The sequence below is a fragment of the Xenopus tropicalis genome, chromosome 1, assembly GCF_000004195.4.
Source record: "Xenopus tropicalis strain Nigerian chromosome 1, UCB_Xtro_10.0, whole genome shotgun sequence".
NCBI lineage: Eukaryota > Metazoa > Chordata > Amphibia > Anura > Pipidae > Xenopus > Xenopus tropicalis.
In genome coordinates this window covers 157,969,514-157,993,060 of record NC_030677.2, presented here as the reverse complement: position 1 = coordinate 157,993,060, position 23,547 = coordinate 157,969,514, and the positions used below count along the sequence as shown (strand labels likewise).

The 23,547-nt window shown below is 37.6% G+C and overlaps 1 protein-coding gene across 19 annotated transcripts in view; it reads right to left on the bottom strand.

Annotated features, from left to right (window-relative positions):
- The window catches only part of rimbp2 (RIMS binding protein 2), a 199,095-nt gene that overhangs the window by 29,387 nt on the left and 146,161 nt on the right, over positions 1-23,547 (bottom strand). For 12 of the 19 annotated variants that reach the window (XM_031902438.1, XM_031902444.1, XM_031902408.1 and 9 more), the window contains 11 exons: positions 22,187-22,237; positions 17,476-17,496; positions 13,166-13,370; positions 12,125-12,276; positions 11,942-12,018; positions 10,704-10,813; positions 7,050-7,865; positions 4,830-4,981; positions 4,134-4,601; positions 3,760-3,909; positions 728-886 (listed from right to left, as the gene is read on the bottom strand). In XM_031902438.1, the coding sequence (XP_031758298.1) occupies positions 728-886; positions 3,760-3,909; positions 4,134-4,601; positions 4,830-4,981; positions 7,050-7,865; positions 10,704-10,813; positions 11,942-12,018; positions 12,125-12,276; positions 13,166-13,370; positions 17,476-17,496; positions 22,187-22,237 (2,361 nt within the window). 19 annotated transcript variants of the gene reach the window in all.

Below are 23,547 nucleotides of genomic sequence, written 5' to 3'. Positions count from 1 at the left end.
AAATGTACAGAATAGAGAAACTGTGCAAATGAAGTGTAATAACTGCTTTGATATATAGTGCATTTTATGCAGGATGTGATTGCTAATTTTGCATGAAAAAAATGCTTCACTCCTTTTGGTTTCAGTGACATGAAATTAGTTCCAGAATGTACATCAATACAATATCATGTACTCGAGTGATAATCTTGAATATGCAATCCTCTCTATTAAATGAAGTTTCTACATTTTGTATTAGTTTTTGCTATCTGATCAAAACTGGTTATTTCAATCTGTGTGGATTTTGTTAGCTATACAAGGGGCTCTGTACTGACCTCACACAGATGTCAACTTGCAGAAGTAAGGCATGATGGCCATGTTCCCCAGACAGTACCATGCCTCCTAAAATGAAGGCAATTTCCAGCTAAATGCCTTGTTATTGAAGGCACATCGTTCCTATTTGAGAATGTGTGTTTTACAGCACATGATTCATGTGTAAGTGCATGGATTAAAGCACGTAACCTAATAGTGCTTCCAGCTTTCAAGAAACAAAATGTCCTAATAAAATGTCTATCATAACCTGACATGTAAACTAAACATGGTATTTGTATCTCCTTCGGCCTCCCATGGTATTTCTACTGTTCTACTATTATACCATGAGAACTGAAAGTCAAGCGCCCAATTTATTAGCATGTCTGACTGAAAGCATTCAGGGCAAAGGTGATCTGTGCTTTGGATCCATTCCTCTTACCTTGAGGGTGTTGTGAGATGTAATGCTGACTCGCCTTCTGCCCCCATCTTCCAGTTGCATTTCAGAATACAGCTCTTCTTCATCTTCCTCTAAAATGTCAGATAAATCTGACCCTCTGCTGCTCTCTGTATGATAATCTTCCCCAGGGCAGTAATGCGACTAGAAATACAGCAAACAGCAAAGGGCTTCAGTTAAAGTGCCTCAAAAGCATAGCTTTTAGTAAATCTTTTCCCTGTAAAGGCAATTTTAAAGGCTTAATTTATAAGTTATTTGGGAATTTCACTTTGGAAAATGCAATGCCAAAGCAGCACAGAAAACATTTTGTTATAGCAGCTGGCAGTAACTGTTAAAAGGTGCATTACATTGCAGTTTTGCAAACAGCATTAGGTTAGGATAAAATTCTTACAATCTTGCTGACTTGCACAGTTTTATAAGAATATGTTTCAATACATTATAAATCTGGGATTCATAAAGGCCGTAGGATTGACCAGAATACAAATTCACCCAGTGCGCTTCATAGAAACCCAGCAGCATGCCATGCCCCTAGAAATAAGGCTCATGTGTGGCACTTTCTATCCCTTCCTAGCACTCCTACTCTGGCACCATCTTCCCACCTATTCTAGACTTTATTGCTCATACCAAGGCTGTGTGCATAGTGCCCTCTATCTTATCTGCTCTGTTGGTTTCTAGTACAATCTATACAATCACAATAATCTACCTCTTTTTCTAGATCTCCCTCTTTTGTGGCACATCTTACAGACTTCTCTTATGTCTTTATTCTAAAAACTGTCATAAAATCATCATAAAAAAAACCTAAACCCAAAATAGGTTTTCTCTCGTCAAGCTTATACTGCCTTTGTATTGGTGAACCTTTTGCAGATAAGCATTTCTAGCTGTAAGCACTGCTGATATATGGCTCTGCCAGGATTTACAGAAGCCAAATGTCACTATTAATCCTGGAGACAATTTTAACAAATAATTAATTTATAATGATTAATAATAAGCTTTTGGTATTTGTAATACAGCATGGTGAGCAGCTAATGACTGGTAAAACAGCTAATAAACACTGCATATTGCTAATTTAATTACACACTTATTACTGTTGAATTTTCTACCCATTAAGTTGCATATTTCCCCGTTAACTAGCCTCAAGGAAAGTTTTTAATAAACAAATTAAAATGGACAGATGCTTTATTCATTGCACCTTATAAATGCCTGTTTGAGGCCCTTCCATTTGATTTCACAGTACATTTAGGGGCATTTTACTACATTTTAGATCCCATAGCTGTGCTGCATTTTTCCTTGTTTAGGTCCCTAAAGGGCAACATGATCCTATAACCTAGTATGAATACTATGTTCCTATAACCTATATCTAATGAGTATTAGATATCTTAAGATCTTAGTTTTAAGATTATAAATTGTTGGTACATATATAATGCAAACGGACAGTAAGAAGTTAACCTAATGTTACAAAATGTTATAAAACCTTGAAAATGTATTTAAAAAAACACTGAAACTAGAATATCACTTAGAGTGTTTTTTTTATATAAGATGGTATATCATTGGTTTTTCCCACACAAAGGTTACTATAAACGTTTATACTGGTATGTGCTATGTAGGTGGTTGCATTCTACAAATTCTTCCAGCTTTTCCCACTGGTGTGTGTTTACCTGCTTTAAATTAAAGAATTATATCTCCATTTACAAGGGGCATGATGTGATGGAACTGGGGCCAGTTCTAAAAAGGTGAAAGTAGAATGTAGTTTTTGTATTAGCAGGAGCACCCCCTGTGTCTGCACATAGCACAGGTGATTGCTGTACCAGAGTGGCAACTAGTAGTACAAGTAGTAATCAGTATAAACATTTTATTGCATAGTGCCAGAGTAGGACATATACAAATTGCATGATTTAGAACCAATCTTCACAACAACTTTAGTAATATCATGTTAGCAGAGTAGCACCGGAGAGTTTAAATGCAAATGTGCAATATGCGAATTAAAAGGATAAACAAAGTGCGACTCATCAGTTCTATCACATCACCAACACTGATCAAAAGGCTTTGCCACTGGCCAAATCGCTTCACTTGGCACTCCTATTTTCTTGCTGTTTTCCTGTTTATAGTACAGGTATGGGATCCCTTATCCGGAAACCCGTTATCCAGAAAGCTCAGAATTATGGAATGCCTGTCTCCCATAGACTCCATTTTAATCAAATTATTCAGAATTTTAAAACTGATTTCCTTTTTCTCTGTAGTAATAAAACAGTACCTTGTAACTGATCCCAACTAAGATATAAATAATGCTTATTGGATGCAAAACAATCCCATAGGGTTTAATTAATGTTTTATTGATTCTTTAGTAGACTTAAGGTATGGAGATCCAAATTATGGAAAGACCCCTTATCCGGAATACCCTTGGTCCCGAGCACTCAAGTTAAAGGGGATATACTGGGATACTCATATAAATTTAGTAACCAAAAGTCCCTATTGAAACATGTAATGGACAGTGCCGTACTTACATACAGGCACCCGTGGGCCCGTGCCTAGGGTGGAAGCTTTAGAAGGACTGCTCATATATTTTTTGTGATAGAATTTCTTATTGTAATTATAATTGTCTAAATCTGACAGTGGAGCTGGGGAGGTCAGAGGTACTATGTGTATCGTAGTGCATTGCGCGTGGAAGGGATATCATACGCAGCCAGCTGTGATGTCACACACTCATACACACAGTTTGGCAGCTTCGCTATCTAAAAGCCTTTAGTTCATATGAAAGTTACTGGGAGTTGTCCTAGGCAATATGTTCAATTCGAGTTTTTTTTTGTAGACCCATTGAATATTATGTGTTTGAGTTTTTTCACAGTTTTGTTTGATCAAGGTTTTTGTTAGTAAACTTAAGGTATGGTGATTCAAATTCAAAGACCCCAGGTCCCAATCATTTTGGATAACAGGTCCCATTCTTGTACTGAATGTTTTCTTCTACTTTAACAAACTTTTATCAGGGAATAAAAATGCATGCATAATTATGAAGTTCGCACCTGCTTCCCAAGTTCTGAACCTTTTAGAAATTCATCCACAGAAGCCCCCTTTCTTTTGATATGTGGAGAGTCATAACCATCCTCCTCCTCATCTGAATTAGCGTAATGCACTGAATTGCTCCGCTCACTGAACAGGCTTCTCTTTTCATTCTGGATCAACATAGAGGAGATAATCATATTATGTTGTTTTTAGAACTCTACAGGCTAAACATAGTACAAACTCAATAAATTATTTTGTAAAGAAATGAAAATTCCTGTCAAAACTCTGTAAAATATATCTATGACAGTATATGAAATGAAAATCAAATGAATAATTAAAATGGTAAATAGCTACCTATTAATGCAATTTGACAGGCAAAATATACATAATTTACCCTGGTGCTTTCTGCAACCCTTTGTGCTGCTTCTCTCGCCATTGCTTTGGCCATTGTGTTAGAAACGGGTGCACCTTGTGGTTGTGGAAGTATCCTCTGTGGGGATGGAGATCTCCTGCCATGAACTGGACTATGGAAATTAGATGTTGGAGGCTCCAAGGTATGCCCATGGACAGGAGATGCTGTTCGAGTATGTTCCCAAGATTCATCCACTTTCCTGTGTGGGCACACATGATCATCTTTGGTATCTGGGACCCCAGCAGTTGCTAATGGCTTACATTTGGGCATAGTCCTTGGGTGTTGAATTGGAGGCACCATTAAGTCTGGTGGAATTAAAGCACTTATGGAGTCTTCAGATTCTCCTTGTGCTGAGAGGGTTCTAACAGTAACTTCCTTGGCATCCAGATTGAGTAATTTGAGTAGGTCTACCACAATGTTCTCTGCTGCAGGAAATACCACTTCTGCCACCTGCAAATCAAATGAAAACAAATAGGAATAACAGATCATCACTTAATGCAATGTATCCTTTATTGACATCTAATATTAATACATCATGGAATCATCTTAGATGTAGCCATTTAGGATGGTTTGAGAAGGAGGGGCCCTGCACCCAAGGTCCATTTAGTATACAATTCTATAAAATGATGTTTTGAAAAGAGAAAGTCTTTGGATAGTTATAAAATCTCTGCTGCATACCTTTTGTCCCCTTGCATACACAGAAAATCCAGTCACATGTGCGCCATTGGAGGTTCCAGTTGGAGAGAGTACAGGTGGCTTCCATGTAACTAAGAGAGTGACTGGTGTGGGACCCTGATGCACAATAACATTGTCAGGTGGGATAGGAGGGCCTGGGGAAGAATAAAAAAAAAGAACAGGTACTATGAGGAAAGAATTACAAAAGTTATAGCAGGGGAAGAATGCAGAGGTAAGACAGGGTTATAACAGAAAGAAGGAAGCATAAAGGATGAGGATAATGATAAGTGGGCCTCAGGTTGCTTCTTAGACCCCCACTACCCAGTCTGGCACAGGGCATATGCTTACATTTCCTTGTCAAATCCAACCTGCTTGGATTAATTTATTAATGGACTGTACTGTTACCCTGCTCCTATAAAAATTCCTCTGTAAAACTGTCCCAGATTTTGGACTCATGTACAGCAATATAAAGACCGCACTTTATTTCTTACTTGGCTGGAAAATATTTTATTAATTGATTTATGGTAATAGCTTAGTTAACTTTCATCCAGGAAATTTTTAATGAAAAAGAATTGCAGAGAATCAATTACTGTGATTACAAATCAGACCAATTAGTCTGATTTAGACTTGGAACCATTGCAATTCAGCCTTACTGTAAAACTCACACTGGAGGGAATTCTAGGGATGTGAACCTTGTTGTGTTTACTAAATGGGGTATACAGCCTTAGGCATAGAGGCGGGGCAGACAGTTACTTAAACTTTCCATTCAGCACTTACATTCTCCCTACCTTCTCACCATCTAATTGTGTAGCCAGTGCATGAGCCTGGGCATCAGGTTCCCCCATTCTGGCACATACACAAGATTTTGGGACGATACAAAACTTGCCTTAAAAACAGTGCCCACAAAATGGCAGCTGCTTGCTGGCTGTGATTGTATATTCCCAAGACTGAAGGAAACAAGATTTATATCATTTATAAAGTATGTGAAGTTAGTTTTGCTTAACAAACACAATAGAAAAGAAATTGGAATTGTTTCTTAGGGTGACAGGTACCCTTTAATCTCTGTGCATTTATACTTATTTATTGTATTTTGTGTACAGTGTACAGCGCTGCGTATCTTTGTAGCGCTTTATGAATAAAGTTATACATACATAAATACATAAATATCACCCCAGGAGCAGAGAATTTTTGGTGTTATAGTCACTCAAACATCCTGGTCCAGCTCATACAGGATACTATGGAAATCAGATTGCTGCTCAAATGTGTGACTTCTGAAACAGTCTAGTGAGTCAGTGGCTGTATCATTAACAATCTAACATCTTGGACAAAATAGTGTCATCTTTAGGATACCGGGTCCTTGAGATGACATCATCTGGGAACTGGGAATGTAAAAATAAATGTTATGAAACTGTTCTGTTCCCAGAGACTGTAAGAATTCAAACAGTGTTGCCAAAACTAGTAGTAAAACAGCAAGGCTCTAGAGTTATATTATTATGTATTATGTATTTGAAAGCTGTACCTAGCTGTTTTTGCCATATTAAACTATGCAGTAACCAAAGAAACAGTGGTGCAAGCAGGCACATAAGGAGCACAGTGGCTATACTTCTTGACTTTTGAAAGAGGCTGTATTAAAAGTAGAAATAAATATATTTATTTGGCTCAGGGAAAGTTAGGAAGCAAGACATAGGAAGCAAGAGAAGGTACCTTCCTTTATTACCCTCCTTAACACCTTTATTAACACTATGCTTCAAATGGACCCTCCAAGCTTCACAAGGAATGTGCATAATAAAACCCACTTGTAAAACATTCAGTATCTTCTCTGGAACATTTGTCAGCTGTGGCAGAACGAACAGACTTTAAACCCTAAGGCACAGGAGAACACTGTACATAATACCAACCGACATCTAATGTATAGAAGTTTTGAGCAGGCTATGCAACATGTGACCATTCAGTTGTTATTAAACTAGAATACCCAAAGAGGCATGTGTAATAGTCAATGGGTAATAGCTCAATAAATAAAAGATGGGCATTAGACTTCCTGGGTTAAGATGCTGGGACAAAAGTACAGAGTTCAGCCTTACACACAATTAGGATTTAAATTCATAAAATGTACCCTTCTAAATACCAACTCTGGAAGGATTTCAAATGCTATAAGTCGAACATGATAGGAGTAGCCTTGTTTACTTTATGCACAGACACTTAATGTAATGAAATAATAAATACCTGATGGTAGGGTAGTAAACTCTGTGTATGCCTCCTTCCTCTCCCTCTGTTCCAAAGGAAGCTGCCATGGCATCTGGTGGGGCTTTGCTAGTAGTTTTACCTTATAGGTCATATTGGGTTTCAGGTTGAAAAAGTGGTACCTGTAACTAGCAGCCTTGACAATGTCATATTCTTCATCATTAAGGAAAATGACATGGCTGTAATTGCTGTTGCTGGGTAGCCATATAAGTTCAGCAGACATTGGAGTTATGTTGTCAACCTTAAGATGGGTTGGTGCAACAATGACATCCTTCCCCACTAACAAAGAACACTGGAGCTCATCAGAGTTCCCTCGGTCTGTGACCGTCTGGATTGATAAGCGATATGTAACTGTGGCAAGATCCAGTTTCTCTAAGAGCAATTTGGTTCTACTTCCAAAATTTAGTGTTGCACGGATCTCCTTGCCAATCAGCACATTATAGCTATGTATTGTACCCCAGCCTGGTGGCACTAATGGTGGCTCCCAGCCCACAATAACACTTTTGGCGAGTTGTTTGATAAGGGTTATTTTCCGAGGATAAGGCACAATGTCTTCTCCAATCTCATCAATGTTAACATCCATCGTTGTCCCTGTGCCGTTATTTAGCACACTAGACTCCATGTGAATGGATGGGGTTATCTCCAACTTAAGCTCTGATTGAAGTAGAGGAGCAGAATGGTTGAGAATATTTTCCTCCTGTTCACTGGCCAATGTGCTGGACATATGGAATTCATCATTTTGTACAAAGTCCACGAAATTTGAAGGGACCAACCCTCTCTGTCCATCAAGTAGCTCACCTGCATTGAAAGAAGACAAGTGTTGGCTTAGTAACAATCAAATATTGAATCAAGGCTAAAAAATACACTTTATATCTCTGAACACAAAGAGTTCAGCTACATAAATCACAACTCTGGTAAATAAGCCTCTATATTGTTTTTTGATAAATTTCCCATACAATATATTTTTGCATAACCCCAATGCAGGGCTGTTTGTATGAATTAATTCATTTTGTACACATCCCCTTTTCAGGTCAGAAAGAGAGAAAGCATATAACATTTAAGGCTGAAATGAGCTGCAGAACCTGGGATATGGTGTGTGCATTCATCCTATCTTCTCTGTATCTAGAATTAGTTTACCTTTCCCTGACTGCACTGGCAACAGCATCACATGCAACCTCATGTTGGACATGGTTAAGGATACCCCCCTGCCACATTCCCTGGGTACCTGTCTGTCATTACAACTAGTGTTTCCTGCCAGCACTGTATGTAATAAATTATTTCTGAAATCTGACTTTGAAGAAAATATCAATTTGACATTTATGTCCATTTTATATTAGCAATGCATCAGATTTATGCATAATTTATGGCATAATACTATACTAATTACATGTTTTACCTTGAGCCACCATTTTGTGATGGTCTGTGTGGGAGTAAATGGCAGAACTTTGTCCATTAATTGGCTGATGCAAGCTAACATGTATGTGTGCCCTTGGTTTGCGTGTGTGCACAGTGAATCGTATGATCCCAGGGGGCAGGTCCTTAGCACGTAAAATGGCAATTTTCTATTTAGGAATACCCAATGGCACATACTACTTAAAAAAGTATATCTGAAGCAGGGTTTTACAAATAAGCTGTTTAAGGCTATATATTTTTATAGAGACCTAAATTGGTTTCCCTTTAAGAATGTTTAACTCTCATTATATTGAAATATGAATCTGATCTCTGCAGAATTGTTTGGGAGACTTGTAAAGCAGCAGTTAATACAGATAGAACACAGGGCTGTAATGCATCTGCTGGACGCTGTAGTTAATAGAAATAGATTGTAAATAGGGGGTCATTTTTAACCCACTGACTGATTGCCTGGCACCACATGATTTCTATCACCGCTTAGATATTTCGTATATTAAATAATGCCACAAAAGTGGGTGAAATGCGATGTCACTAACATGATTAGTGTGTTTTTTGCAATAACTATTCAAGTTATAGCATAAACCAGTAGTGATTTAAATTGCTGCCAAGAAACTTACAACTCACCAGCATTAAAGGTGCCCATACACTATAAGATCCGCTCGCTTGGCGATGTCACCAAGCGAGCGGATCTTCACCCGATATCCCCACCTACGGGTGGGCGATATCGGGTAGCAAGGGACTTAAAAAAAAAATAATTACATTTGAGCTTATGGGGAAGTCGGTTCGGGGACCGCATCAACGAGCATCACTCCCCCCCCTTTAGGATTGTGGACCTGAACCAATCAGCAGAAAGCTGACTCATAGGGGCACTTATCCACGAATCCGAATCACGAATGGGAAAATATCGTATTGGAAACGAAAATTTCGTAAGATCGCAAATATCACGAAAATGCTTACGAAAAAATCGTATTAGTCACGATAATATCGTATTGGCGATCCGAAAGTCACGAAATTTTCGTACCAAACAATTGTAAACAGCGGTAAAACCTTTCCGATTTTTTCGTGCAAACGTCCGAAAAAGTCGTGCGGTATACGAAAAAGTAGTGCGCCGTACGAAAAAGTCGTGCGGACGCACGAAAAAATCGGCAAAAATACGCTCGGAGCGTTCGCATGAACAGGAGAAATATGGGGAGACTTAAGGGCACTATTGAGAGAACTGAAGGTATGCCTGCATCTTGAGATTAACTCTTTACTAGCCTTTCCTTCTCCTTTAAATGTTGGCTGAATACCAATGTACTCACAAAATATTCTGTCAAATACCAAACTAATCTGAAAACTACTTTTCATATCCATATTTGAGTAAAATAATCAATCTGAATCAGATTTTAAAACAATTTGTCAGGTTCCACTGACCCTTGCTTTGTGTGTATTGCTGTGGTTTTGATGAACCTTGAAAATGAATAACTGATTTGGTGCTTCCTTTACACAAATGTTGTTGTGGGCTTTAATTGTGTTTTAAAGAATAAGGAATCCCTAATTCAAACACCCATCAGCCAGGGGTCTTTATATAGCAGTGCTGCATAGCCATCTTACCTTGATTTCACAGTTGACCTGTCCTGCGCATGAAGTTTATGTACCATAAATTAACTTGTGTAAGCTCTTTTTAAACACTTGAGCTTTATGAAATTACTTGGGGCCACACAATGATGTTAGTGAACACTGACCCACAAAGCCATTGTTGTCACGTCAGCAGCTGAGCCTGCCACCTTCTTCTGGAGTTACAACATGATGTGCCAGAATATACTGTAAGTGTATGTGGAAGCATGTAGAAGTTGTGCTTTCTCTAGCATTGAAATAAACACTTGGGACTTGTACCTGGCCCTTTGCACCTGGTCCACAGTTTCCTTTGCACTCCCCATCTGTGTACGTCTAATCCAAATCCAGAAAAATTAAACTGCTGACACTGTGCGCTATTTAAACCTGCGTTGTGTAGGTCACAAACTGACCTATACAATTCTGCAGGTTTAAATACTGCACAGCATCAGCAGTTTTCATTTTTCTGGATTTCTCTAGCATTGTGCTTAGGCACCCAGAAGCATTTTGGTATGGAATGAGTAAGTAACCAGTTTGCTGAATCTCAGCCTAAATGAAAGCTAGGATTATAACTGCAGATCATGCCATAGGAACCTATTTCTGTAAGTGTAACACAGGTAGAAACATAAATACCTTCATAAAATCCATCCTCGTCCATGTCTCCGTACACATAGAGGTATTTCCCTGCCACCAAGGGTAGTTCTGCTTCCGGGTTTTCATTTGGCCCATCAAAAGGATTATAACTGCAATGAAATGACATTAATATAATGATTCAATAACATAAAAACACATTTAATAGATTCAATTTTACACAACAATAAAATGTAGCCACGCCAACAAAATCCACCCAAACCCCACCTTTTCTCTTGGTTAGCCCCATCTAGTCTGTCCCACACAGAAAAAAAAAACAAATCAGAAATAAAACAGCAACATTTCAGCTTTAATCAAAATGCAAATAGAACCAAATAGTGGTGCTGGGATGGACACAAAGCTCATAGACGCCTGTCACTTCTTGTTCAAAACTGCACCAATGTGTAACCAAATACAACCAGACAGCAATTAACTTTGATCAGTATAACACAAATCAGTGAAAAGCAGCGCCCTTGTTGCTGTGGGTCAGTGCACTGGGCAATTATAAGAAAACCCCTTAAAATGAAGCTTTTCCATCAATCTAACACCAACCAAAAAGATCACAGATCAGCAGTTAACCTGCTGCATTCTGATTTCTGTTAAATTGCAAATCCTATTAGTTCAATTATGGTGGCTTGAGCTATGGAGCCATATTAACAAATGAGCAACCTACATTTAGGCTTGTAACTGTTAAGTGATACACTACAAACAACAAATTTCATACAGTCCAACAGGGAAAATTCAGGTTCCTTTTAGCATAAGTGGTTTATGTTGTAGATGGATAATATAGCCATGTCCTAGGTAGGGACTAAAGTACTGCAATTTTGAATCTGCCAATGCTGAGAACATTATAAAAAAAATATTCTTGTGTAAAGATACAAAAACATAGGTTTACATAAAAGTCCACACTCCTCCAATAAACTGTGATATTTAGCAAACTGTGCTGGAAATTGTTGGTAAAAGCAAACCCAACACCCACAATCTCTCATCCTCACCCAAGTAAAACCTCAAAACACTTGTTCGGTTATATCACTCTCTCCTAATGGACACTATGCAGCCAAAAGCATGTTTTCCTGGGCTGTAAATTGTCCCATTACAGAGCTGTCTTGTTACAATGATGGATGTTAGTGATGAATATCTCTCTTGTTTCATTTTACCGTGGTTCTCAGAAAGGTTAGCTGCATGCATTTGACTTGATTCCTCTAAAACTACATCTTTGCTGAAAAAGGCCAATATATTACCTGTAACGTGCGATACAGAGGTGGACTTTCCCAGAGTATCTTTGCTTTGAGGTATTCGTATTCTGTTCCTTATCCATCTATAAAAAAGTTATAATTGGACTTGAATTAGAATTAGTTATACAATATACATAGCTAGCAATATGTAACAGATTTCCTCAAAAAACCAATACTACTACTACTTACATTGCACTCAAATCCGCGCCTCGGGCTGCCAGACCTGGATCTCGAAAGGAAAGTTGGTTTGACGCAGAGCTGTTCTGGCTTGTCTCCTGTTATTTGAAGCGGCCTTATATACTCAGAAATCACAGACCTGCTGCCAGTGGGGCTCTCATTACCTGTGCAAAGAAAAATGCCACCTAGGATAAGAAAACAGCTCCATCTATAACATCTTGTACAAATGGTCTATAAAGTATACTAAAGCACCAATGCCGGTTAAGATTAAGAGTCCTGACACAGGTTTTTGCACTCAATAACATGATAATCTCAAGAGATTCATAAAAATAAACAGACAAATATTTAGAACCTTAGCAAATTCCAATTCTGGCATGAAGCAGCATCAGGCCAGATCAGGCTTTCCAGCTCCATACAGATGAATGTAGCTTTCTTATGCAGAATGACAAGAGGAGCACTACACTCTGATGGAAATATAAGCTGCAGTTTTGTCCTTTCTGACCTCATGAAACAACTGTGGGCCTGTTGGCTGCAAAGTAACTAAAGAGCATGTAATACAGTGGCTTTTTAGAACTTATCACTGGATTCCCTGAATTCTGCTACAAGTGCTTTGTGCTACTTTTCTGTGTAATGACCCAAACTGAGATGTCTCATCACATTACCTTCAAAATTTTAATTACAGAGGGAAAGTTGATAGAAAAGAGATATAGTACATTGTTTATAACCAGGGTAATGGCAAATTTTTGGTGGCACCTCTGGTGTTGGGAGCCAATGTACTGCTACTCGACATTTGCAAGAAACCTGTACCTGGAATAACCCGTTATTTGTTTCGCTTAACATTTAGGGAGACTTTTTTTCAGTTCCATTTATCTATCTGTGTAGTATTGGCTACTGTTATTAAATAATTCTGCACAACCCTTGACATTTTCCCTTTCTCTTTGTTTCATTGATAATAAGATTTCAACCACGTTTTATAAAAGGACTTATTTAGCATTTTTAATTTGTTTAGTATGTGATCAGTTTTACATGCACTTGTACAATAAGCCCCCTTACCTTTACTGATGGAAGTTGCTATTCCATTTATAAACTGGGTAAGAGTTTTATTGGGGGAGCCTGGGAAATCTAACACACCACCTGCGTTGCCACTCAATAAGTCAATCTTCCCGGCTTGCTGTCGAAACTTCTCCAGCTCTCGGGAAAGGAGATTAAACTGTTCACTCTGTGTCCGACATTTCTCTTCAAGTTCCCGGACCTTGGCCTACAAGCCAAAAAAAATAAACAACAAAATAAAGTCTTGCCTCACATTAAAAAAAAAAAAAATAAGGAACTTTGCAACATGAAGAAATGTTTAACTACCCTTATGGTAACAGTAATGCCATTTTAAGCTTTGTGACTGCCATACCTGCTGTGGTGAATACCTGGCAGCAGTATCCTATAGTCCATATGAGAAATACTCAGCCTATGGCATTCTTTATCTAAGAAGATTGTGGTGATTAGCATGCCTAGTGTGAGTTCACCCTTAATGCTAATAATTTAAAAGAGAACATTCTGATTATCTAAAATGTAAGAAGGCAATATACTCCTTTACACACCATAAATCCAATTATTAGCTTTGGGGACCTGAATTAAATTTTAGAATTAGCTGTGTGACCCAGACATTTTTATGGATCTCATTACTATTACAAGCTTTTATTGGATGAAAAAAACGAGACATTATTAAGTGGAGGTCATGGAGACCTGTGCTATACTTTGTGGGGATCTCTGCCTTACATTCAATTTGTGTTCTGTCTACTTTTACTTTTTTATCATTATATTTGCAAACAATAATAAGCATGAAATTTAGAAGAAAGATTGATTTCTATAATGTAAGTTCTACTGCAGAAATACAGTTAAAACTTAAATTAATATCTGAATAAGGTTAAACCTTTAATTAGGGAAGCATTTTTCGGAACTGCTTTTTTAGTTTTGGCTCCTAAGCATAACAACCGTCAGAAGTTTTATACAAAGACAGTTTATCAGTAATAAATACTATTGACATAGTCAGGCAATGGGTTAGCCTATTGCTATGTAGCTATTTGTTGTTGCTGTAACATGCCAGATGTCTACAGTACTAACAAGACCCTGGCCCACACCCAGATGGAACTACACTTGGTTACTTAGTTCTCTATCCCCAATAAGCAATAAAAGGCACTAGGTTTGCCCAGTAGAAGCAACCATAGCAACCAATAAGATATTTTCTATTAGACAGGTGACCAGTAAATACTACCTGCTGATTAGTTGCTATGGGTTACTGCTCCTGGGCATACCTAATGCCTTTTATTACATAATCCCCTATGTTGCGCTAGAAATTCTAGGCCAACCAAATTGTTATATTTATAAAGATTTCTATGAAAACCTAATTATATTGTACCCCTTTTATGGAACATACAGTACATGCTTAGCTGGAAAAATAAGAAAGGCTCGCAGTTAGGGGCCTATTTATTATGCTCTGTGTAAAACAAAACTCCCCAAAAAATGGTGTAAAAAGCTGTCTAAAATAAACAATGAAGTTATGAAAGTATGTTTTATTTTACACTAGATTTGATGCTGTTATTTCTGGCGGAAGAAAAAACAGGTAACTGTTTTAAATGAATAATAAATCTGCCCCTCAATGTATTTTTTGGAAACTAATTATTACAATAACTTTCCAACTTATAATCTCAAAACAACAACAGTAACAGTATGGGATAGCATGCACTTCTTTATTCTTTCCTATGATATCCTTTCGTAAAATAATAAAAAAGTACAATTTTCCATCCAGCTGCATGACATTATCTGATACAATAAAAGGCCATGCAGGCTTTTGTTCTCAAGTGGAGGCAGCCAATGCAGTTACTACTGTGTTTATGTAATAATGCAGTATTGGTGTTAAAATCAGTGAATCTGTCATATTTTTGCAAAACCTAGCACTGTAACTCTGTAATGTAAGTAAGCTGCTGGGCTGCTGTGTGGAAAATGATACAATTTATATCTGAGTTATTGAAAAAAAGCTACATTTCTACTTATTTTCCTTGACTGTAAAGTATTGACAAATGGCTTGTTGAATTGTTTGTTTACTAGCCACAAGTTCAGATGTTTTCTTGCTTGTTGTAAGTGCCTAGCTGATGATATCCTAATTAAAAATATGGTTACTCCAATATATGTGATATTATATTACCATGGCTAGCCCCCCCCCCCCCCCCTATTCTTTTCTGTCTATTGCAGGGAAAAATAAACAGTACTAAGACTAGTTTTCCTTAGCCTCTTTTGGTTAGGGCCTACATTGACTAAATTAGTTTAAAATGTACAACAGTTTTCCATGTAAATACTACTGCCTATATATTATTGTTGTTGGGAGAAAAGCCAATATATTGAATAGGATCATGGTTCCCCTGTAAACAGCTCGGTGCAACTTGTATCTCAGCCACTGACTTATCCATTCAATCGTGTATATGTCTCCCATAATGTAACGTAGTTCGCAAATCGGTGCAAATCTGAATAGCTTGCTGGGTGCCATGCTTTCTTGCTACTAAATGGAGTGAATGCGCTATGCTCCAGGAAGCAATAAAAGAATAGCGCATTAGGGATAAATTCCATTCTGAAACTGAAAGGGTCAGTGGTTAATTAAGTGATTATAAATAAAACTGCGCCAGCATTCGGTATTTTAATTAGTAATAACAAAAATAATAAAAGAACATGGAAAAATAAATGAAAGCATGTGGGTGCTGTATAGGAGTGTATCTTGCATGTTTCATCTTCGCTTTAATAGCATGAATCACTAAATCAATTCAAGCATCTATCTAATATGTAGCATGGACAAGAAAAGCTGTAACCATAGAACCATATGTAACCATAAAAGATCTAGTGAGGCTGTGGAATGCCCTTCCTAGTGATGTGGTAATGGCAGACTCTGTTAATGCCTTTAAGAGGGGCCTGGATGAGTTTTTGAACAATCAGAATATCCAAGGCTATTGTGGTACTAATATCTACAGTTAGTATTACTGGTTGTATATATATATATAGTTTATGTATCTGAGTGTATAGATTGGTTAGTATGGGTTGTGTGCTGGGTTTACTCGGATGGGTTGAACTTGATGGACAATGGTCTTTTTTCAACCCTATGTAACTATGTAACTATAAAACCTGGAATTTCAGATCCTACTGTATCTAACATCTACAATGAGGTACACGGCCTGACTGCAGAGCTACGGTAATTAGCACAAACGCAAGGTAAGAAGGAATCTGTTCGATTTCAAGGTATGTCCAGCCACAAGCTCCCTGAGTTATAATGTGCAGTATGTGAAATGCATGTGTAATATATATTAAGCACACACGGGGTGAATACATAAAGAAAATGCTGCCTCTTAATGTTGTTTTTATATGGAAATAGATAGCTTTAGGGAATGTTGAACTGAGACTGCACACTTGGAAATTCAGTCTTCACAGTTGCTGAATTCTCTGCGTGATATGCAGCCTACTTGCATGAAGCATTGGGTTGTAGAACATACCTTGAATTCTAACATAATATACAATGAATTGCCAAACCATTTTTATAAGCCGCACTTCAGACTGGTAATAGGAGGCCCAAAGGACACAAAGCACATATCTTTGTTTGCTACCAATCGACAGAGACTAATTCCTTCCCTGAGGGGGAAAAAATCAAGCCTTCAAATCTCTCTGTTTTACTTATCTATGAACAACACTGGCATCATGTATATTAATTGTACCAGGAAAATACCAGTCAGATGGGGGATCAGCCCATTTGTATAACAAAAAGATCTATATAAGTTCTATTTGGCCATAAACATCTTACCAAACATCACTGATCTATTTGTTCAGATGATGATAATAAAAACCAGTCAAACTTTCCCCTCTGTATAGTGTCTGTATAGCCACCTTCAGTGTGATCTATAGATCCATCACTATAATGGACAAAATATTCTTCCAGCATAGATATGGTCATAGACATAGACAACCAGGAAATATAGGTAGTAAAATGTGCAAACATTTTAATAGGTCTAGTAACCCATAGCAACCATCAGTAGGTAGCATATAACTGTTTCACATTAATAAAACATCAGACTGGTTTCTATGGGTTACTAGATGGTTATTATTGGTTACTAGACCTGGGCAAATGTTTTCCAAAGGAGTTTATCCACACTGTCTCCAGAACAAGGAAACAGCTGATAAAGATGGAATTCATCAACTGTTTCCTTGGAAGGTGCCTTCTAGATTGAAATTCATTGCTTGCTGTCCTGCCTGGAGTGTGCTTATAAGAATGGCTACAAGTGGGACATGCAGGGGACAGGAGAAGAAGCAGAGCTATAAACACACATTACAAATACCTGCATGCTGTCCAAAGTGTTCTGTGTGAAAGGCGAAGCAACAAGTCCAGACAAAACACATTACCAAAAGTAAATGAAGAAAGCAAATTCAAACAGTTTAATATATATCAATGCACACACTGGGGGAAAGAAAGAAAAGAAAATATACATTGAAACCAGTTACCACAGTTAAAAGGCATGCACAACATTGCAGAGCCTGGTAATGTTAACATCAATTATTATGCAAAACACATGACAATGGTTTCATTCTATATCTTGCACTGCTCAGATATTCACTAGGTCAAACCCCAAGCTTACAGTTTTTCAGTTGCTTTGGGAAAAATAAGATTTTACTGAAATCACCTTTTATAGAGTTTCTTATTTGAAGGTTCAAACCACCTTTCCCAAACAAAATCAGATTTATTTACTGGGTAAGGGCCATATTGGCCAGAGTACCTCCCAGAATACATAAATTCAAATTTGACAGTATTGTTACATTTGGTTTCATTTTAGATGACATAGCCCTGTGGAGGTAGCAATGTTGAGGTCACAATACAAGTCTTTCTGGTGACCTTGACTGATCTTGTGAGGAGATCAATGACCACTCTGGAAATATAAGGAGAAACTCATGCAGCAATATTTTGTTTTCATCACCAAATGATGTGGTGTGGTACCCACTGAAGGATGTAGCAGATCCCATTTCTATGCCTGGAAGCCTTCATCTCCATCATTTGTTTCCATGGTAGCACCTTTAAGGAGTAACTTCAAACTAGAGCATCAAGGCCACCTTTTATTTAATATGCTTTATGCAAGATTTTCATTAAATGTGGCCCAAACAATCATGATTAGGTCTGTTGGCCAAATGGGCTAATGATTATATTTATGATTCATACATGAGTGGGCAGGTTAAGTTGTAGCTGCTCTTAAATCTGGTACACATTATCTCCATTTATGTTGAACTTTGCTGCAATGTTGTATAGATAGAGGGAAGCCTACAGTTTAATCACATGACCATAGGTGAATATCATTAGCAAAAGGAGATCTTCTGCAAAACAATAAATCACATGCTGACAAGAAAACCTGTAAATCAGGCCAGCTGACACTGTTTGAGATCATTGTTGGAAGTCACATTATAATCAGCAGGATACTGGGTTACAATGGAATCTGGGAGTATTATGTGGGCATTTAAACGGGGGGGGGGGCAGGGTAACTATGTCTTTTTTTTTTTTTTTTAGATATTATGCAAATATTATAATTTTATTACTTATGGAAAAAGTGTTTAATAACTGCTCTTTTAAAATATTAAGGTGCTTTCCTTGGCATATAATCCATAAGGTCTGATCATGCAAATCATTACCAGCAAAGCTTCTTCTCACTAAAGAGCTTTCACTGCAAAACATGAATTGCAGGCATCTGGGGTGGGCTTCATGAGTATGAGCTTTATGTAATAAATAGTCATCGCTGCTGGTGCTCCATTAACATTGGACCAAAGTTATGCAAGTATGCAGTATATGCAAACACAATCTAATAGAAATTAGAACCTGAACCCTAATTGCATTACAAATGATCTCTTCAAATGGTGCATTGGTGGAAGATGAAGTAAAAAGGAGCTTTTTTTTTTAAACTGGCAGCATAAATTAACAGAACAATATAGTGTTGCTGTCCATGTGAATGGGCAATTGTACAGTATCATACCATTCAGGCTAGGTAGGTCAGTTATTCATATTCCATGGGGGGTTAGTTTAGTGAATGGCCACCTTAGTGGACAGTCATATAACACAATCCCATTTTATCATCTTAAAAAATGGAGGGGCCTAGTGAAAAGCAGCAGTGATGGGGGAAGCCAAATAAATCAGGGATAGTTGGGCACACCAGGATATAGCTTAAAGACATACAGAAGAAAACAGGCTGCCGGACTACTCTATACAGAGCAGTAACCTGTCCTTTTCAGTATAAGTCTAGCTTGAAAGTTTGGAAACATACACCACCTAAAATCCTTTGTTTTGAAAGGAAAGAAGTGTTATCCCCAGGACCAGTATTAATATGATTAGCTTTCTTATGCCAGTGTCTCTTTAAAATGTTTCAGTCTTGTAAATGGGAATGTTGAGAGGGGTTTGTGCAACCAAAAAAGGAATATACAGATGCTAAGCACAAGACTGCAAGTCTGCTCTTACCTGCCTGGCAGCTTGGTCTGGAAATAAGTAATAGACCTCAATGTGATTATTTATTAGCTTCTGTAGTTTAGGGTAAGAAATCAATTTTAATATATATGATAATGTCACTACTTTGCGATTGAAGTCAATCCCGTGAGATGTACAGACTTCAGAAGATTGGATTTTCCATTTGAAGACAGCCACCACAATGTCCGTGTAACTAGATAACCCATTATGTGCTGCAATGCCAAGAAATCTCCCATAAAGCAAAAGAAGGAGTTGACAGGCTGATTCTACTCAGCACAAATACATCAACTGTAAATTTGCTGAGCAAATACAGTACCATAATAATTCAGATTTCTAAGGGGCAGATTTATCAAACATCCTATTCATTCCTATGGGATTTCTGGAAGCGTATTTATCAAATGGTGAGTTCTAACTTTCACCCATTGATAAATAGACTTTTAAAAATCTCATAGGAATGAATGGAATGTGGGTGTGTTTTTATGTATTAAGCTTTAAACTCACATTTTGCTAAATCTGCCCTTAAAAAAAATCTCCCTTTTCTCTGTAATAATAAAACAGTACCTTGTACTTGATCCCAACTAAGATAGAATTAATCCTTACTTGAGGCAAAACAATCCCATTGGCTTTATTTAAAAGAGAAGGAAAGGTACAATCACTGGGGGGTGCCAAAATATAAGACACCCCTACCCTCCATAATTTTACCGTATATACTCGAGTATAAGCTGAGTTTTCCAGCACTCAAAATGTGCTAAAAAAGGAATCCTCGGCTTATACTCGAGTCAACTAGTAAGGGCACTGCAGGACTAGCCGAGGATTCTTTTTTTAGCACATTTTGAGTGCTGGAAAAAAAAAGAAAAAAATTATAGGATTAAAAAAATGTAGCAATTAAATTGAGATATTAACCTGTACAACCTTGCATGTGGTTATCTTATGTTGGATGCGCCTCATTTTCCAGCCCATACCTTGTGTTTATTAATATGGTAGTCATGTAAGCACTTGTGAGTGTCCTTTTATTAAATAATTTGATTATTGAAACTTAGCAGTAGCTGCTGCATTTCCCACCCTAGGCTTATACTCGAGTCAATAAGTTTTTCCAGTTTTCTTAGGTAAAATTAGGTACCTCGGGCTTATATTCGGATCGGCTCGAGTATACTCGAGTATATACGGTAATTACTTTCCATATATCCCAGGCTGGTGCTTCTTTTAGGAGAAAACCACACCAGCCCAGGGGTAGCTGCAAGCGTTCCTTTTCTGCCTGTCTTCATTCTTCCGAATCCTGGGCCCGGCGCATGCGCAAGTGGTGTGGAGACAGAAGAATGAAGAGGGTCACATTCTCACAGCTACCCCGGTTTTCTCCTAACAAAAGCACCAGCCTGGGATATAAGGTAAGTAATTAAAATTATGGGGGGTGGGGGTGTCTTATATTTTGGCACCACCCAGTGATTGTACCTTTCCTTCTTTAATGTTTAAATGTTTTTTTAGTAGACTTAAAGTATGGTGATCCAAATTGCACAAAGATTCTTCATTCAGAAAATGATAGCAGGTCCCATACCTATATCTATCTATCTATCTATCTATCTATCTATCTATCTATCTATCTATCTATCTATCTATCTATCTATCTATCTATCTATCTATATTTCTCTCACTCGTATATATGGTATGACCCTATAGGCCCTGGCATTTCAAGTACAGAAAGGCCATCTGGGCCTGCATGCTAGTCTTCCACCTCAATCCTGGAAATCCTCTGACCATTGTGAAGAATATCCCCTAAGCTGCAACATGGTACGACTGAGGACTAATGCAGACCAATATACCAGTTCATATTTAGACATTTGGACACACCTATAATGCAATTAATCTGTGCAGGCTAGTACAGTCAGTGTACAGTGTGTGCTGCAGCAGGGTACAAAACCATATCATATACCGAGAACTGTTTTTTTTTATATATTATAGAGAGTTTGTGTGTTTTTTGTACATACATGTCTTTAAAGAAACAGTTCAGTGTAAAAATGAAACTGGGTAAAATAGACAAACTGTGCAAAATCAAAAATATTTCTAATATAGTTAATTAGGCAAAAATGTAATCTATAAAGGCTGGAGTGGGCAGATGTCTAACATAATAACTAGAACACAACCTCCTGCTTTCAGCTCTCTAATCTCTTAGTTAGTCAGTAACTTTAGGGGGGGCACATGGGACATAACTGTTCAGTTAGTTTGTAAGCATGAGATTCAAAAGAAAACTAACTGAACAGTTATGTCCCATATGGCCCCCCACTAGTCAATGATTTGGTTACGGACTGCTAACAGCTTAGAGAGTTGCAAAGGAGTGTTCTGGCTATTATGTTAGATATCTGCTCACTCCAGCCTTTATAGAATACATTTTTGTCTAACTATACTGAAAACATTTTTTATTTTGCGCTGTCTATCTATTTTACTCTGTTTCAATTTTATACTGAATTGTCCCTTTAATCCATAGTGTCAAAAGAAACAGAAATCAAACCCACTCCTGAAATGTGATAAAAAACAAATCTGCACAGTAGAATCCTTACCTCTAGCAGCTGCACTGCACCTTCATGTTCTATTTTGGCTTCGACCTGGGCCTTTAATATGAAAGGAGAACATTTAGGCATTGAACACAATATTAATGCATATAAATATATCAGCCTGTAATCTCCAGTTCTACTCCCGTGTACTTTATTAGATGTGTAACTTATCCTATATTGTATATTAAAGGAAGTGTTGATTTAGAACTAATAAGAGTTGGGGGAAGAAAAACCTAGGCTGATTGTCAGGAAATCTTCCCTCTCAATCTCAGTACTGAAGGAGTTCTATCTCGGAACATCTGTCCTTGTTGGCTTAGTGATAAAAACATTTTCTCTAGTGGCTCTGCTGTAACAAAACACTCACTGTGGTGTCCAGTAAAGCATGGCTTTTTATGAATTAGCAGATAAAAAGCCTTAGCACTATCAATCACCAGAAACACGCATGTGGCCTTTAACCAATGTCATATGATATTAAAAAAATCAAATACGCTGTACACTTTTTATGGAAACAAGCTTCCATTATATTTGTCACAAGCTTTACATACTTGTATCTGGCTAAAGATCTAATCTATAGTGAAGAATAGCTCAACGCTAATACAAGCCATTATAGCAACACAAGTCCTTTGCAGAAATATTGTACGTAATAAAGATTATGACAGGGCACAGAAAGCTCATAAATAAATAAATCATTTCAGTTTCATTCTGTCAAAATATTACAGAGAATAATACATACAATTTTCCATTTAAACTTGTGGACAACTCAGAAGTTGTAATACTTTGCAATGACATTTCAAAGCTTAACCAATGTGTAATGTTTGGTCTTGGTAAACTAGTGCTACTGTGGGTTCATTTCTATGAAAGGTAATCAGTGATAACTAAATTATCAAATGCATTATTTAGACTGGGCAAATCAAAAAACAAAGCAAATTCCAACATAAATGCAATTCTTTATGAAAAGCCCATATTTGTTTATTCTTTTTTTTCTTTATCCAAGAATAGTGATGAGCACATTTTTTTCACCAGACATGGATTTGCAGCACAATTCCACATTTCGCCATTGGGAATTTTTTTCACAAAGTCATGCGCATAAGAAAAGTCATCTATTGATTGCGAAGTCCATTTTGCTAATTTTTCAACACCAATCTGAGGATAACTGGGCCAACTGATAAGCAGTGAGGCCAAAACTGAGCTGAGGATGTTAGCGCTGCTATGGGACTACATTCTTTAAGAGAGGAACAGTTCTGAGAAATCTATGGGGCTGATAAAGTATAGGGGACTATTGAACCTGGAGTGTCCTGCTTGTAGCTTGGGCACTAAACCTTTTAGCATTCCTTAATAACTTTCAGTTGCTTGGAAATGCTGCTGTT